Source organism: Ipomoea nil, unplaced genomic scaffold (assembly GCF_001879475.1).
Source record: "Ipomoea nil cultivar Tokyo-kokei standard unplaced genomic scaffold, Asagao_1.1 scaffold2805, whole genome shotgun sequence".
In the NCBI taxonomy this organism is placed as follows: Eukaryota; Viridiplantae; Streptophyta; class Magnoliopsida; order Solanales; family Convolvulaceae; genus Ipomoea; species Ipomoea nil.
Genome location: NW_017619233.1, coordinates 1,173,106 through 1,187,500, shown reverse-complemented (window position 1 = coordinate 1,187,500; position 14,395 = coordinate 1,173,106). Strand labels below are relative to the sequence as shown.

Here is a 14,395-nt window from a genome sequence, read left to right as displayed (position 1 = left end):
CACTCATGAGCAACAAGAACATCAATAGATCGTCAAGAAATCATCAATAGCGATGTAAAATAGGTTTTGTAGAGCATGGGTTACATCCTTAAGCCTAGAAACACTTCCTTCAACCTCTAATCCTCTTCTTGGAACTCTTCTTCCACAAGGTCTTCCAAATACAAACCAAAAACCACACAAACAACCAAAACTTAGATAAAGATAAGGATAAACCAATTAAAACACTAGCTAAGCTTAAGCCTTACCCTTCCTAAGGTCTTGGTTGATGAAAGTTGAAATCTTGAAGGGTTCTTGGCAAGATTAGGGAGAGGTTTTGGTTTAGCTTGGGGAAGAAGTTAGGATTTTTAGAGAGGAGGTGGAGAAATGAAGTCCTTGCCTAGTGTGGGAAGACAATAGTGCTATGTTAGGGAAAATATCTTGGATATCAAGTAAGGGTTGTGAAAATACTAAAATAGCCTCCCTTATCTACAAAATTGTTAGGAAGAAATTAAGGCTATGTACAAGGCGTAAGGCACAATGTACAATTCATTGACCAAGGAATTTGGTCAATTTAGGTCCTCCGACTATTTAAACAAAGAATTAGGAAGGAATTTTGCAAAGAAAGTTTAGAATTAATTAAATAATTAAGTCCGTTTAAGGGATAATTTTTTGGGGTGTCACAAACGGTTTGTCATGGGCTGTTCCTCCGCACTGGGAAACCACTGTCGCTGAGTGTTTATACAGATGCAGATTGGGGCGGTTGCACCACCGATGATCTTTCCACCACCGCGTACTTATTGTATCTTGGTGCTAATCTCGTTTCTTGGAAGTCTACCCGCCAGAAGTCCATGTGACGCTCATCAACAGAATCTAAATATCGAGCCTTGACGAATGCTGCTACAGAAGTCTTTTGGATAAAGAATTTGCTACAAGAGCTACGGGTGCAACTGGTGAAACCCCTGGTTGTGTTCTGTGACAACTTTAGTGCGACGTATGTGTGTAAAAATTCGGTATTCCATTCACGTATGAAGCATCTGGCGCTGGATTATTTCTTTATTCATGACTTAGTCTCTAATGGTTCACTGGTGGTGTGGCACATTCCTTCGTCGGCTCAGCTCGGTGACTTCCTCACGAAGTCGTTGGGCCGTTCTTTATTTCTTCTATTCCATTCCAAGATTGGAGTCTCCGACGGATCCTCAATCTTGCGGGGGCGTGTTAAGGATATATGTGGCTGACATATTATATCTCTGCATTTGTGGTAGTTACGCTCCTGCGGAATAGGTGTGTTTCACTACAAGAAAAATGCACATAGACAACGGTTAATAACCGTTGTCGTAGGGATATAATTTCTGTTGTTGAAGCCGGTGTTGTTGTAAGTCCCGCGCATAGACAACGGTTTTTTAACCGTTGTCTTTTCTAGAAACAACAACGGTTTTTTAACCGTTGTCTATTAAGTGTTGTTGAAACCGGTGTTGTTGTAAGTCACGCACATAGACAACGGTTAATAACCGTTGTCTTTTCTAGAAACGACAACGGTTTTTCAACCGTTGTCTATTAAGTGTTGTTGAAACCGGTGTTGTTAAAAGTAACGCACATAGACAACGGTTATTAACCGTTGTCTTTTCTATAAACGACAACAGTTTTTTAACCGTTGTCTATTAAGTGTTGTTGAAACCGGTGTTGTTAAAAGTCACGCACATAGACAACGGTTATTAACCGTTGTCTTTTCTACCAACGACAACGGTTTTTTAACCGTTGTCTATTAAGTGTTGTTGAAACCGGTGTTGTTAAAAGTCACGCACATAGACAACGATTATTAACCGTTGTCTTTTCTACTAACAACAACGGTTTTTTAACCGTTGTCTATTAAGTGTTGTTGAAACCGGTGTTGTTAAAAGTCACTCACATAGACAACGGTTATTAACCGTTGTCTTTTCTACCAACGACAACGATTTTTTAACCGTTGTCTATTAAGCGTTGTTGAAACCAGTGTTGTTAAAAGTCACGTACATAGACAACGGTTTTTAACTGTTGTCTTTTCTTTAAAAGACAACAGTTATAAACTATTGTCTATTGTGTGTTGTTGAAATCGCTTTTGTCACACCCATAAACTGTTGTCTTTTGTAGAAAAGTCAACGGTTTCTAACTGTTGTCTATTGTAAAATAGACAACGGTTTTTAACCGTTTTTCACCTGCTTAAATTATAATCATATAAAAAAAAATTTATCCATTCACCATATGTTGCAAAGTGTAGTTACATAATTGTGCACAAGCTAATAAGGTTCAAAATAACAAGTCAAAAGACTTCCATGACCAATTCTAATTATCATCCAAGTCATAATACTACTACACAAAAAACAATTCCACGAACCAATTCAAGTCCAAATGATCACAACGTTCTAATGTCCAAATCATACCTACTCTATATGACTTGATAGAATATCGGCCCATTCAGAACGCACCAGATGAATAACCGCTTTGTCATAATCAACTTGTTGAAACTACATGTAAAAAGTAAGAAAATAAATTAGTATAGATATAAATAATTTGCAATGAAATGCAAAATAAGTTAGGAATAATTCAGAAAGCTCTCCAATCTGGAAGGTTATAGTACAGAAAAGCTAGACAGGAAACACTAAAATGGCAACTTGCTAGACAGGAAACACTAAAATGGCATACTAGAGTCTATTCAAGTAGAGTAAAATCAATGCATTGGCAATACTTTCCTAATATGAATACAAATGCTCCCAATTAGCAACTACCATGTGGGATGGATGGCATTTATCAATCTACCAGTCATGCTTTGCCTACTTTCTAGTTTTCTCTTCCTCAAGGCCCAAGCAAAACAAAACACATTGCATCCTCTATATAATGCCACTGCAACCAAGAATATCAATACCAAACCACAAGCACACTTTAATTTGTATATAAGGATTTTGGCAGGCAGGATTTTGGCACTTAACACCAAACCACAAAGATTAAGCACACTTTAATTTGTATATATAGGAACACATGAATAGAAAGGCATTTATATATAGCTACCTAATTTACAACAGAACCTCCTCTTATTGTTTCCTAGTAAACAATACGAATCTAAAGGTAGTTTCATATATAGAGGTATACATAGAGGTATATATATTTTATTATTAAATATTATCTAAGACACCTGCTCCATTGTAGGTGTCTCGAAAAGTCTTTTATTTTATTAAAAAAATAATATATATATATATATATATATATATATATATATATATATATATATATATATATATATATATATATATATATATATATATATATATATATATATATATATGCAAGAAGCTAAAATTCATTAATCAAAGAGTATAAATGACAGAAGGTGGTTTACCTCAGCTTCCTTGTAGAACTTTTAAATGTTTTCTGCATACCCCACAACTGCCAACTCATTGTACACATCTCCGGCATCAATATCTTCAATCTTTTCCTTCGGTAATTTAATGTTCAGTCCACAAGCAGCCTATGCAAAAACATACTCTTCCACAGAGTCAAAGCTACTAGGAACACATTGTAGCTCTGTTTTATCTGTGAAATGCAAAAGAATATAATAAGTGCTAATCCACACATAAGAGGCAAAATAGAGATATAATGTGAAATATCAATCTAGATTTCTAGAGTATAAGTCACAGACATATACAGAAAGAAGTGAACATTGAGAATGAGAGAACTTGTTGATGCTTATAAAGGTGCTATCATCAAAGCAACTTCATGGCAACCACATCCTCCACTCCATAGAGCTTTGGATTGCAGCTACTACCAGGAAATTTTATTTCAACAGCTCAAACCAGCTGCAATTCAGCAGATCAGACCTGCACAGTTGCCTTCCAAGGGCTTTATCATCTCAGTTTCCACCCTCTTTATACCTCCAACACCCCTCCAAAATATCTCCCTTCCAACCATAAAACCCCAGACAGGCCAAAGAGTCCACCAAACTTTAGTGGACCTCCTTATTCCTCCATTGGAGCCAATCCTAGATCAGCTTCCCTCAATTAACTCAGATTTCATCTCTGCTCACCACTTCACCGGTTCTGTTCAGACCTCAGCTCCATGGGGCTTTATTTCCATATCTCAGGCATCATTTCCAACAAAAGATCAACCCAAAGTCAGTAGCAGACCTCCACTCAAGGCAAAATTACTTTGTTATTTTTCTTTCATTTACTTTGTTATTTTACTTTCATCTGTTGGTGGGGGACAGTTAGCTTGGAGCCAGTAAAGTGATCTAAGGCAATGCACGCAGCAAGGTTCGTTGCTTCACAAACATACATATACTCTCAGTATACAATAAACTAAAAAGAGGTGAAGTATTATAAGCTTTCAAAATTTGGAGACAAAATTATGGATTTTTAAAGCAAAGGAAAAGTAATTTTTAAATACATTATGAACTACACAGATTTAGACATAGTATGATAGTAATGCAATTGTGATTGGCTTACATATTTTTTGATATGGGGTTATAGAGTAGTAAGCCATGAAGCCCAATAGCATACTACAATTCAGCATACTACATCTTATCTTCATTCATCAAGCTAGAATTCTGGAAGTGAGCAATAAGGGCAGCTTTTCCCTGGATGCGAACATATGCAAGTGATGCCACCTTTTCACTGTTGAACTTTTCCCATTTCTTGCCATTAAAAGCCTGTCAGATCAACTCTCTATTAAACATAGACATAGCAACATGATACATAGAGAAATACTAATACAGTATCAATTATTTACTGAGGGAAAGAGGGAAGCTTACATGATAAAATGGAACAATGAATGAAGGATCAGTCATATTGATAAATGCGTGGTTGCATTTGTTCTGAAAAATTAATTAATTAAAATTAAAAACCCAAATATAAAGTCATGTACCTGCAGCAACAGTAAAGATGCAATATCCATAGTACAAGATCGAACATCTGCCATAGCAAATAGGTAAAGTGAGAAGTCTACCACAAAAAATCTGGGGCAAAAAAAGACACTGTTTATATCTGCCCAATTTTTGTTTCTTATACACAAAAGACATCTAAGGAATTAATTAGTGTGTGAACCCAAATAAAGCTTGTTTAATCCAAGATCTCCATAGTTTATGGTTAAGATAATACTTCACTAAACAGAAATATTAAGTATTTATTAATGGTGTAGGCCAAACTGTTTCTCTAAAAAATTGTTCTGAACAAATATAGATGTCAAAGTACTCCTTGTTCTCAAACAATTGTGTTTTAATTTCTCATTACAAATGAACTTTGTGTTCTCTATAAATGAAATGTAAATGCCAATTTCCTGTGTTTGCTCTGTTCTTTGATGTTGATAATGCAAACACAAATTGGAATGATTCCTCACATAAAACCTATAGCAATGAAGTCATGAGACAGATCTTGACGGATTTTAAAAATATATATATGGGAAATTTACCTAAAAGCTGTGAGACATAAAGTCTCACATTGAACAACACCATTTCTCAATAACACATACCAGGCAGAAAAATCGCATTGCTAAAATTAACCCCAAAAATACAAGGAAAATGCAAAAATCGCATAACTGAAGCTGGAATAATCAAATTCAGCGTTAAAGTACCAAAATCGATAGGATTGATCTAGAATTCGGATAAGCTGATGTGCCTATAAATCTTTCTGCTACTTCGTGGTTGGTGGCGTCTCTGTCTCCGTCTCCGTCTCAGAGCGTCTCCGTGCCGGTGCCTGAATCATATGCGGCTGACAGCAACGACGGATGATGGCGATGGAGGTGCAGTGGTGATCGATGAAAACAAGGGTTTGGATTTAGGTTTGGGGGAAAATTGTAAAATATTCTAAGTGTACAGGGTTTAGGTTTGGAGGGAATTTGTAAAATATTTAAGTGTATGAAAAAAAAAAATTGGAGGGTTTTGGATTTAGGTTTGGAGGGATTTTTTTAATTTTTATAATTGAAGTTATAAGATCAATTCTAATAATAAAATGATGTTATATAATAAATTATATTTCAGTTTTATTTAATCAATGTAGTATATCATATAAAATTAAAAAATAAAATTATATATATATATATATATATATATATATATATATATATATATATATATATATATATATATATAAATTAATATTAGGCACACAATTTAATACTCTATTAATTAACAAATGTATGCACACGACATACAAACTGCGGCACACGACTACATTCAGCCATGCACAAGACATACAGTCTAATGGCACACACTACATCTGTCCTCACAGTCCTCTATAATGTACTTGTCCTCATTTGAATGCAAGTATGTATGTATATATATATATATATATATATATATATATATCATTTGAGTTTTAAATGACCGTCAATGGTCTTCCATGTTCTAAAAAATAACTATCAGCGGTCCTTTTAAAATGTCTCGTGGTCATTTTAAAAAAACAACAGTTAAAAAATAACCACCCGTGGTCCTAATTCTTTAAAAAAAAAACCCAAGTTTAAAATGACCACGAGACATTTTAAAAGGACCGCTGATAGTTATTTTTTAGAACATGGAAGACCATTGACGGTCATTTAAAACTCAAATGATATATATATATATATATATATATATATATATATATATATATATATATATATATATATATATATATATATATATATATATATATATATATATATATATATATATATATATATATATATATATATATATATAGTTATAATAGCAAATTAAATAAGTATATTCATGGTTTTATAGAGATCGAGTCCACCATAAATCGGGTATATAGCGGGGAGGTTAGAAAATAGTAGCTTTATTATCCGGGCACTAGGCCCAAAATAGTACCGGATATATAGGTACAGAATGAGGGGTGCGCTAGGCCCAAAATAGTACCGGACATATAGTTATAGAATTGAACATGGGTACGAAATAGTAGCTTTATTACCCAGGGTGCTAGGTCTAAAATAGTACATATAAAGCCTGAGGTATAACACCATACCGCACCATTCAAAACACCACACCGCACCGCCGGGGCCGTTCTAGGCCATGTCGGACCGGCGCGACCGCACAGGGCCCCAATTTTTTTAAAAAAAATATTATAGATATATTCTATTATTTTATTTTTATACTTGATAATTATTATTTGTTTTTTTTTTTTTGAATTCATAGATTGGTCTTAATTGTAAATGAAAATAAAACTTTAATGAATTGAAATTGAAATTTTGGTGAATAGTTTTATATTTAAATATGAATGAAAATAGAACTATTAAATTAACTTTTGAATTGTATTATTTCTTTGTTAAAGAGTCCGGAGATCAAAGCTGCCAGCCCAAAATTATAGGTAAATGATAAGGTGTAACACTTTAGTAAACAAGGGTTGGTGTGGTTTGGTGTGTTTAGCTTTGTTTGTTATGTTAGAGGTTTTGGGTTCTATACTTTCTAGTGGCATCTTTAACTTATTTTATACAATCATTGTCTTGGTTCTCAGAGAGAACAAATAAGCAAATTGGTTATATCCTAGATGTTGTGCTTAAGTACATAAGTGTTGGTGTGGCTTTGTGGGTTTAGCTTAGTTTTTTATGTTAGAGGTCTTAGGTTATATTCTTCATATGGGCATCCTTAACCTATTTTATAAACTCAGTTATATACCAGATGTTGCATTTTTATAAATAAGAGGTTGTGTTGCTTAGTTGGTTAGACCTTATTTGCTATGTTTAAGGTCGTAAGTTCAATTCTTGTTGTTAACATTGTTGTTTATATTTTATACAACTGTTATCTTTTATAAAATAATGATGCGCAAAGTCAACAGTTATAAAAAAACCGTTTTCTTTGTAGTGTTGTGTATTCAAATACGCTTAAAGACAACATACCAAAGACAACGGTTAAATAAAACCGTTGTCTTAAACAAATAAAGAACGCGCAACGATAACAGTTATATAAAACCGTTGTCGTTGTAGTTTTGTGTTTTAAAGACAACACATAAATGACAACGGTTAAACAAAACCGTTGTCTTTTAAAAAAAATAATGCGCAAAGACAATGGTTTTAAAAAACCGTTGTATTTGTAGTGTTGTGTATTCTAGTGCGCTTAAAGACAACACACCAACGACAACGGTAAAAAAACCGTTGTCCTTTAAATAAAAAAGAGTATGCAAACACAACAGTTTTTAAAAACCGTTGTCTTTGTAGTGTTGTGTATTCGAGTGCGCTTAAAAACAACACACCAACGACAACGGTTAAATAAAACTGTTGTCTTTAAAAAAAAAAAAAAAGAACGCACAAAGACAACGGTTTTAAACAACCGTTGTCTTTCTAGTGTTGTGTATTCCAGTGCGCTTAAAGACAACACACCAACGACAACGGTTAAAAAACCGTTGTCTTTTAAAAAAAAAAAACGCACATAGACAACGGTTTTAAAAAACCGTTGTCGTTGTGGTGTTGTCTTTTCACAAAATGCACAAAGACAACACACTTACAACAACGGTTAAGTAAAAACCGTTGTCTTTGACAAAAGTGTTGCATCAAAGACAACGGTTTTGGACCAAACTGTTGTCTTTTATACAAAAGACAACGCTTTTGTTAAAAACTGTTGTCTTTCTAGTGTTGTCTATGTGCATTTTTCTTGTAGTGTTTGAACAGTTGTTACAACTTCCTACTATTCTCTTTCACTTGTATACTATTTATAGCTTGTTATTTTACATCAACGAAATACAGTTCATAATCCTTACACAGTGCACACGACATATTGGGCGCAGATCATATAGAGTTCTGCTAAACGCACTCCACGCGCGTCACTTTGGTCAACAAGTCGACCCTACAAAAAACAAAATTTACAAGAAAAAAATTCTCCAAAAATCCATCTTCCCATTTGTTAGAAATCCTTCTTTGGTTTTTTTCTCTGTAAAAATCCCAAAAAATGCAATCATGTAAATGTTTTAATTTTAGGAATCCAGAGAGAGAAAAATTGGAAAAGAAAAGGAGAAAAAAAAATATGACAATTTAAGAATAATCTAATTTGAATTGTTAAATCTCTGCTAGTGATTGTAGGCCGCTATCTTTAATTTTCTCGGTTACACACTTACACGGTACTCAAATAGGCATGCGAGGCTTGGCTGTCATACTGCCATCCATGGCAAAACTACTAAAAGACACAAAAAGTCAAATAATGCATGCTGTTCAATTGACCCAACATCAATATTAAAAATATAAAAACAAAAAAACAACTTGCTTTAATTTTGAGCTGTCATTATATTGTGAATACAACTATAAATATATATGGACTCAACCAAGCTTACAAATGCACCTAGTTACCATAGCAGCTAAGAAGCATGAAGCTTTTCCACTGTTTTCGTCTTCTAACTACACTCTCTTTAGCATCCCTTTCTACTATAGCCTTTACCGCTGATATCAAACCTAATTACTTTTTCATCAGTCTCAAAGTATGCTTCGTTTATCTTAATTTTACCCACTATTTTCAAGTAATATTTTGATGAAAGAGTGATAGTGTAATTTTTTATATAAATTTTATTCTTTTTTTTTTTGTGTGTGTGTGTAAATGTTTGTAGTGGCCAAAGACACAGTGTCAGAGCAAGGAAGGCAGTTGCCTCCCAAAGGAAGGAAGCCCTTCTTTGAATGACTTTGTCATTCATGAATTTCAAGCACTTTACTTTAGTAATGGAGGGATATTAGCAAATTGCACAACGGGAACCAAATTCCAACCGTCAAAGGTATAATATAATGGATGTTTCAATGATTTTCTCTCTCTCTTCTTTTTTTTTTTTTAATTATTGTTTCTTTTTTACCTTCTGAGTGTTAAATGAATTAGAGCATCCTCAATAGGCATAGTTTTTGAGAAATTTTTACATGCATGATTAGAAAAGAAAAAATTGGAGGAAAGGGGAAAAAAAAAAATTGAAAAAAAAAGTGTGGGATTAACACGCGCGCTAGGCGCGTGGAGCTCATGCGCTCGGCCGCTGGGCGCGCCTGTTGCGCATCACGCACTCCAAGGAACTTCTTTTCTTTTTTAGTAGGCTCCACTTTTCCTGTAACACGTGGAGCTCATGCGCCCGGCTGGGCGCGCCGGTTGCACATCACGCACTCCAAGAAATTTCTTTTCTTTTCTAATGGGCTTCACTTTTTCTGTAAAAATCAAGGATCTCTTGCAATAACGTACATACAACACTCTCTCCCCTATTTTTCTTTTCTCCATTTAAGATTTAAAACATGCAAAAACTTTTCAAAATCTAGTATTATGAATGCCCTTAAGAAAGATTAATTTCTAAAAATTTAATAATTTTAAATTACAACTTATCCCCACTTTTTTTGGTATGTAGATTGCAGATTTAGTGCCGAGTTTGCAAAAGTATTGGCCCTCATTGAGTTGTCCCAGTAGAGATAGCATGCAGTTGTGGAAGGAAGAATGGGAGGAGTACGGTACTTGTGCTGAAACAGTATTCAATCAACATGATTACTTTGCAGCTGCTCTCAGAGTCTACAAACAAATTAATCTCCTCAAAGTTCTAGCTCATGCAGGTAATTGAAATACTCCCTCCATCCCGAATTGATGATCACATTTACCTTTTGCACGTATTTTAAAAAACTAGAGTAAATGTTACTCCGTATGTATTTTCTTATATATTATGCATTCATTAACCAGCTTGGTTAGCGTGAGTAGTCGTGAACTCAATCTCGTCCTTTAAGAAAAGTCGGGAGTTCGAATTCCCTCTTGTATGGAAACGGGAATTAGTCTGAATATGGTATGAGGCACCCATATTTTGAAACAAACTAAAAAGAAAAGTAAGACAGGTAAAATGAGACAGAGGAAGTAGTACTATAATAAACCTCATTGTATTTTTTTTAAGTTAGATCACGGGGTGTAATGAGTAAATCCTAAACCATATCCATAATAATATGAAGTACCTGGATGCCAATCAAGCTGGCGAGAACTCTTTGTATTTGTTTGAGTGCAAACAACGAGGTGTTTCAGGTCTTTTTCCGTCCCTTTAATGGTCCAGGTCCACCTGATTAATTCAGGTTGTTCCAAGAAGCACATGAACTGACCAAAGGAGAATTGCCACTGGTAGAAATCAAACCCCGGTAATTCCGAGGATCATCTCCACGAAGAAGCTCATTTGTCACCTCTTGAGCTACAGAGCTACCCGTTTGGGTTAGACTCTTCTAATCTGTTTATGATGTGGTTGCAGGAATCAAACCGAATGGTACATATTACCCGGGATATGCAATCAATAAAGCTATATCAAAACCTGGATTAGGTGACATAGCGGTATCATGTCGAGATGACGAAAAGGGATTAACCGCTGTTTTGGATTACATTACATTTTGTGCTAGCAACAAGGGTAAGAGGATAAAATGTCCAGGGCATTCCTTTTGGATTTGCGATAGTAGAAATGGGAATTATATCAAATTCCCCTATTAAAGATGCTAATTAAGTGAGTGAACTATGAATAAGGGAATGCATACTCCCAATATTGTGCCAGAGCAAAGTTTGAATTAAATATGCTCTACTTAAACTTGTATTTGCATGTATTCCCTATGATTAAGAAAAATAATGACACTGTTTGATAACATAGTTAGTTTATCAGTCAATTTTGATTTATTTGACTTGGTTAAACAATCAATATTCCGTGTTTATTAATTAATTTTTTATAACAGCTTATTGTTTCAAAAAAATTAAAAATTAACAAATTTTTCAATCAGCTTTTAAAAAGTCATTTTGCATGTAATCAACTATCAACTAACAACTAATTTAGCAAAAAATCTTTTTACAATCAGCTAATGCTATCAACTAATCAAACTACTAACTCAATCAGCTAACAGTTATTTACCAAACACTCCACTAAGAGACACACATAGTACCCAGTGATCACATATATTGTACATGCATGGAGGTTGTGTTTTAATTATTGGTTTGTTATATACTTATATTAACGTTCTTTTTTTTTTTTGTTTTAAAGATTCGAATGCATTGCTAAGGAAATTTGTAACGAAAACATAATTCAGTGCTTGTAGTCTTGAAGATCTCAATATTTAGTTTCACACGAAACTAAATATCCACCTTGTGAGTTCATGGCTTCCCAATCTGTTGGCGTAAGGGAAGGAAAAAAAAAAAAAATCTCTTAGGAGGGTATAGTTCATGGCTTCCCAATCTGTTGTTATCTACCTCAATGCTCCATCCAACTTGTTATCTAGTTCATGGCTACCTCACATTAACATCTTGTTTAAGACAATAATAAAGCGTTCACATATCACTAGTACAAAGGTTCAGTAAGCAGTATTTGAGATAAGAGACCAATGTTCGAACTTCAGCTGCGGCACTTTGAGAATTATGTACAAAGTAAACAAATCCCTTGTACGCACCAATGAATTAGGATAATCTAATGATTTTATTTATAACTTCGTCACAAAAATTATGGAATTAAAATTTTAAAAACGAAAACAAATGAGACAAATTATATTGTCTGAGAATTGAAAAAATATACAGAATATTCAACAAATTATACACGTTTTGTGCACTTTCGAGCCTCTTAAAGAACAGAATGAATTATGAGAGCACTCTCTATCTCTTTCAGATAACACAAGGGAAAATGTGGACACATGCACTGTACTCATATTTTTCTATAATAGTAGCACTATACTGAAATGACTCTCATAATTATATTGTAATTGTAATCGAATTTATCAATATATGTAACAGTGTCTTTAATATTTATTTTTTTTTTTTTTGAAAGTAACAGTGTCTTTAATATAATTAATCATAAAAATTTATATAATAGTACACGCAAAAAGTGTTACTAAAGGCATAAATTTGCAACTAGTCTTTGATTAGTTTAGTCATTTCGTGGCATTAGGTTTTAGCAAGTAAAATAGTATTAGGAGATATAATATAGAAAAGTATTAGAATCGCTTACCACTATGCCAAAAGTTATAGTTAGTAGTAAAGGTACAAATTTATTTCTTTATATCGCACACATTTTCGAGAACCAAGGTGCTAGGCTTAGCCCTTTACCGGCCTCCACCATCAAAAAGTAAAAGAAAACAATTGTGTGTAATTATAAGCTGAAGCAATTACAAATAGGATCGATGGAACGGTATACCATTCTTTACAGTCAGACATAGAAACAACTTCCATAGCGATGCTACAAAGAACTTGATTCGCAGACTGTTTCACAAATTTGAAGCTAAATTCGTTAGATCAATTTAACGCTTCTTTAATATCATTGAAAATTGATCAAACGTAGTCAAGACTGACTTTGGTTGAAAAGTCATGTATACCACCTGAGTATATGTTTTCCATCTGTCGTTCATTGACAATATATCTATCGAGCTGAGCTGCAGATGCTCTTTTACGTTGTCAGCTTTGTCACCCAGGATGAAGTTCATACGTCATGACCAACTTATATGTTTCACACTTATGAAGAAAAAGAACTCTCCAAAAGAAACAAGAGGAAAACAAATTCGTCACACAAACGAGAGAAAAAAACAGAACACAAAAGAAAAGAGAAGCAGCAGTACACCTCTTGAACTTTATTTTACGGATCCACTAGAATCAAACCACCTCTTTATCCAAATTTGTCGGAATCCTTAAACTTTAGATCGTTGAAACTACCGCAACTTCCTTGAAGGGTTGGTGGCTGAATTGGCAGTGAAATTTATTATGAAACTAAAAAAATAAAAAATAAAAAACAAAAGAAAATAGGAGACCGCCGGCCAAGAAATGAGACTCTATCAAAGGCTCAAAGCTTCGGCCAGAGGCCGGCGGCCACCAGATGAAGAAACGACCAACAAAGAAGCAAAATAACAACTTGAATGCTAAGAAAATTGAGTTAATACCCAAAATGATCATCGACTATAGTGGTTTTTCTAAATTTCGTTCTAAACGACTTTGGTGACCTAATGTAGTCCTAGACTTTTGTGTTTTTGCTTGATTTAGTCCACAGTTTGTCATTCTATCAAATTGATGTTAAATAAAAGAACAATTTAGTAATCTCAATATTAGCCTCTCTTTACTCTCAGGCCTGCAAAATGCGAAATTCATCTTTCTTTTACGAATTACTCTCAGACCTGCGAATCAAATTTTATATTCACAGGTTTGTGAGTAATTCATAAAAGAAGAAAAAGGGATTGCGTACTTCGCAAGCTGAAAGTAAAGAGATGCAAATATTGAGATTACTGAATTATCCCTTTATTTAACACTAGTTTGACATAATAACAAGCGGACGACTAAATTGAATGAAAACACAAAAGTTTAAGACTACATTACGTCATCAAAATCGTTTAGGACGAAATTGAAAAAAAAAACCACTATAGTCAGTACCATTTTGGATATTAAATATAAGAAAATTGGATTCTATTACAAAGTACAATTCTACTATAACCGTTTATCCCATTTGGTACGCCCGGTGGGACAAATCTC

The 14,395-nt window shown here is 34.0% G+C and overlaps 1 protein-coding gene and 1 long non-coding RNA gene across 3 annotated transcripts; one reads left to right on the top strand and one right to left on the bottom strand.

The window, feature by feature from the left end:
- Nucleotides 1-2,440: 2,440 nt before the first annotated feature.
- On the bottom strand, nt 2,441-5,822 carry LOC109158246. 2 transcript variants are annotated; one of them, XR_002050336.1, is made up of 5 exons: nt 5,575-5,822; nt 4,757-4,819; nt 4,452-4,654; nt 3,350-3,543; nt 2,441-2,480 (listed from the first exon to the last, which is right to left on the bottom strand). It is a non-coding gene; the product is annotated as an uncharacterized LOC109158246 (long non-coding RNA). The 2 variants fall into 2 exon arrangements; XR_002050337.1 differs by lacking the exon at nt 2,441-2,480 and adding an exon at nt 2,583-2,856.
- Nucleotides 5,823-9,246: 3,424 nt separating this feature from the next.
- Nucleotides 9,247-11,578, top strand: LOC109158243 (ribonuclease 3-like). The gene is made up of 4 exons (XM_019306140.1): nt 9,247-9,401; nt 9,528-9,689; nt 10,296-10,494; nt 11,166-11,578. Exons 1-4 carry the CDS (start codon nt 9,291-9,293, stop codon nt 11,396-11,398), a joined length of 705 nt encoding a protein of 234 aa, XP_019161685.1. The 5' UTR covers nt 9,247-9,290; the 3' UTR covers nt 11,399-11,578.
- The last annotated feature ends 2,817 nt before the right edge of the window (nt 11,579-14,395 follow it).

Coding starts and splice junctions, on each gene's coding strand:
- LOC109158243 (XM_019306140.1), top strand. CDS start 9,291: ATGAAGCTTTTCCACTGTTTTCGTCTTCTAACTACACTCTCTTTAGCA. Junction 9,402..9,527: donor ACTTTTTCATCAGTCTCAAA/GTATGCTTCGTT, acceptor AAATGTTTGTAG/TGGCCAAAGACACAGTGTCA. Junction 10,495..11,165: donor CAAAGTTCTAGCTCATGCAG/GTAATTGAAATA, acceptor ATGTGGTTGCAG/GAATCAAACCGAATGGTACA.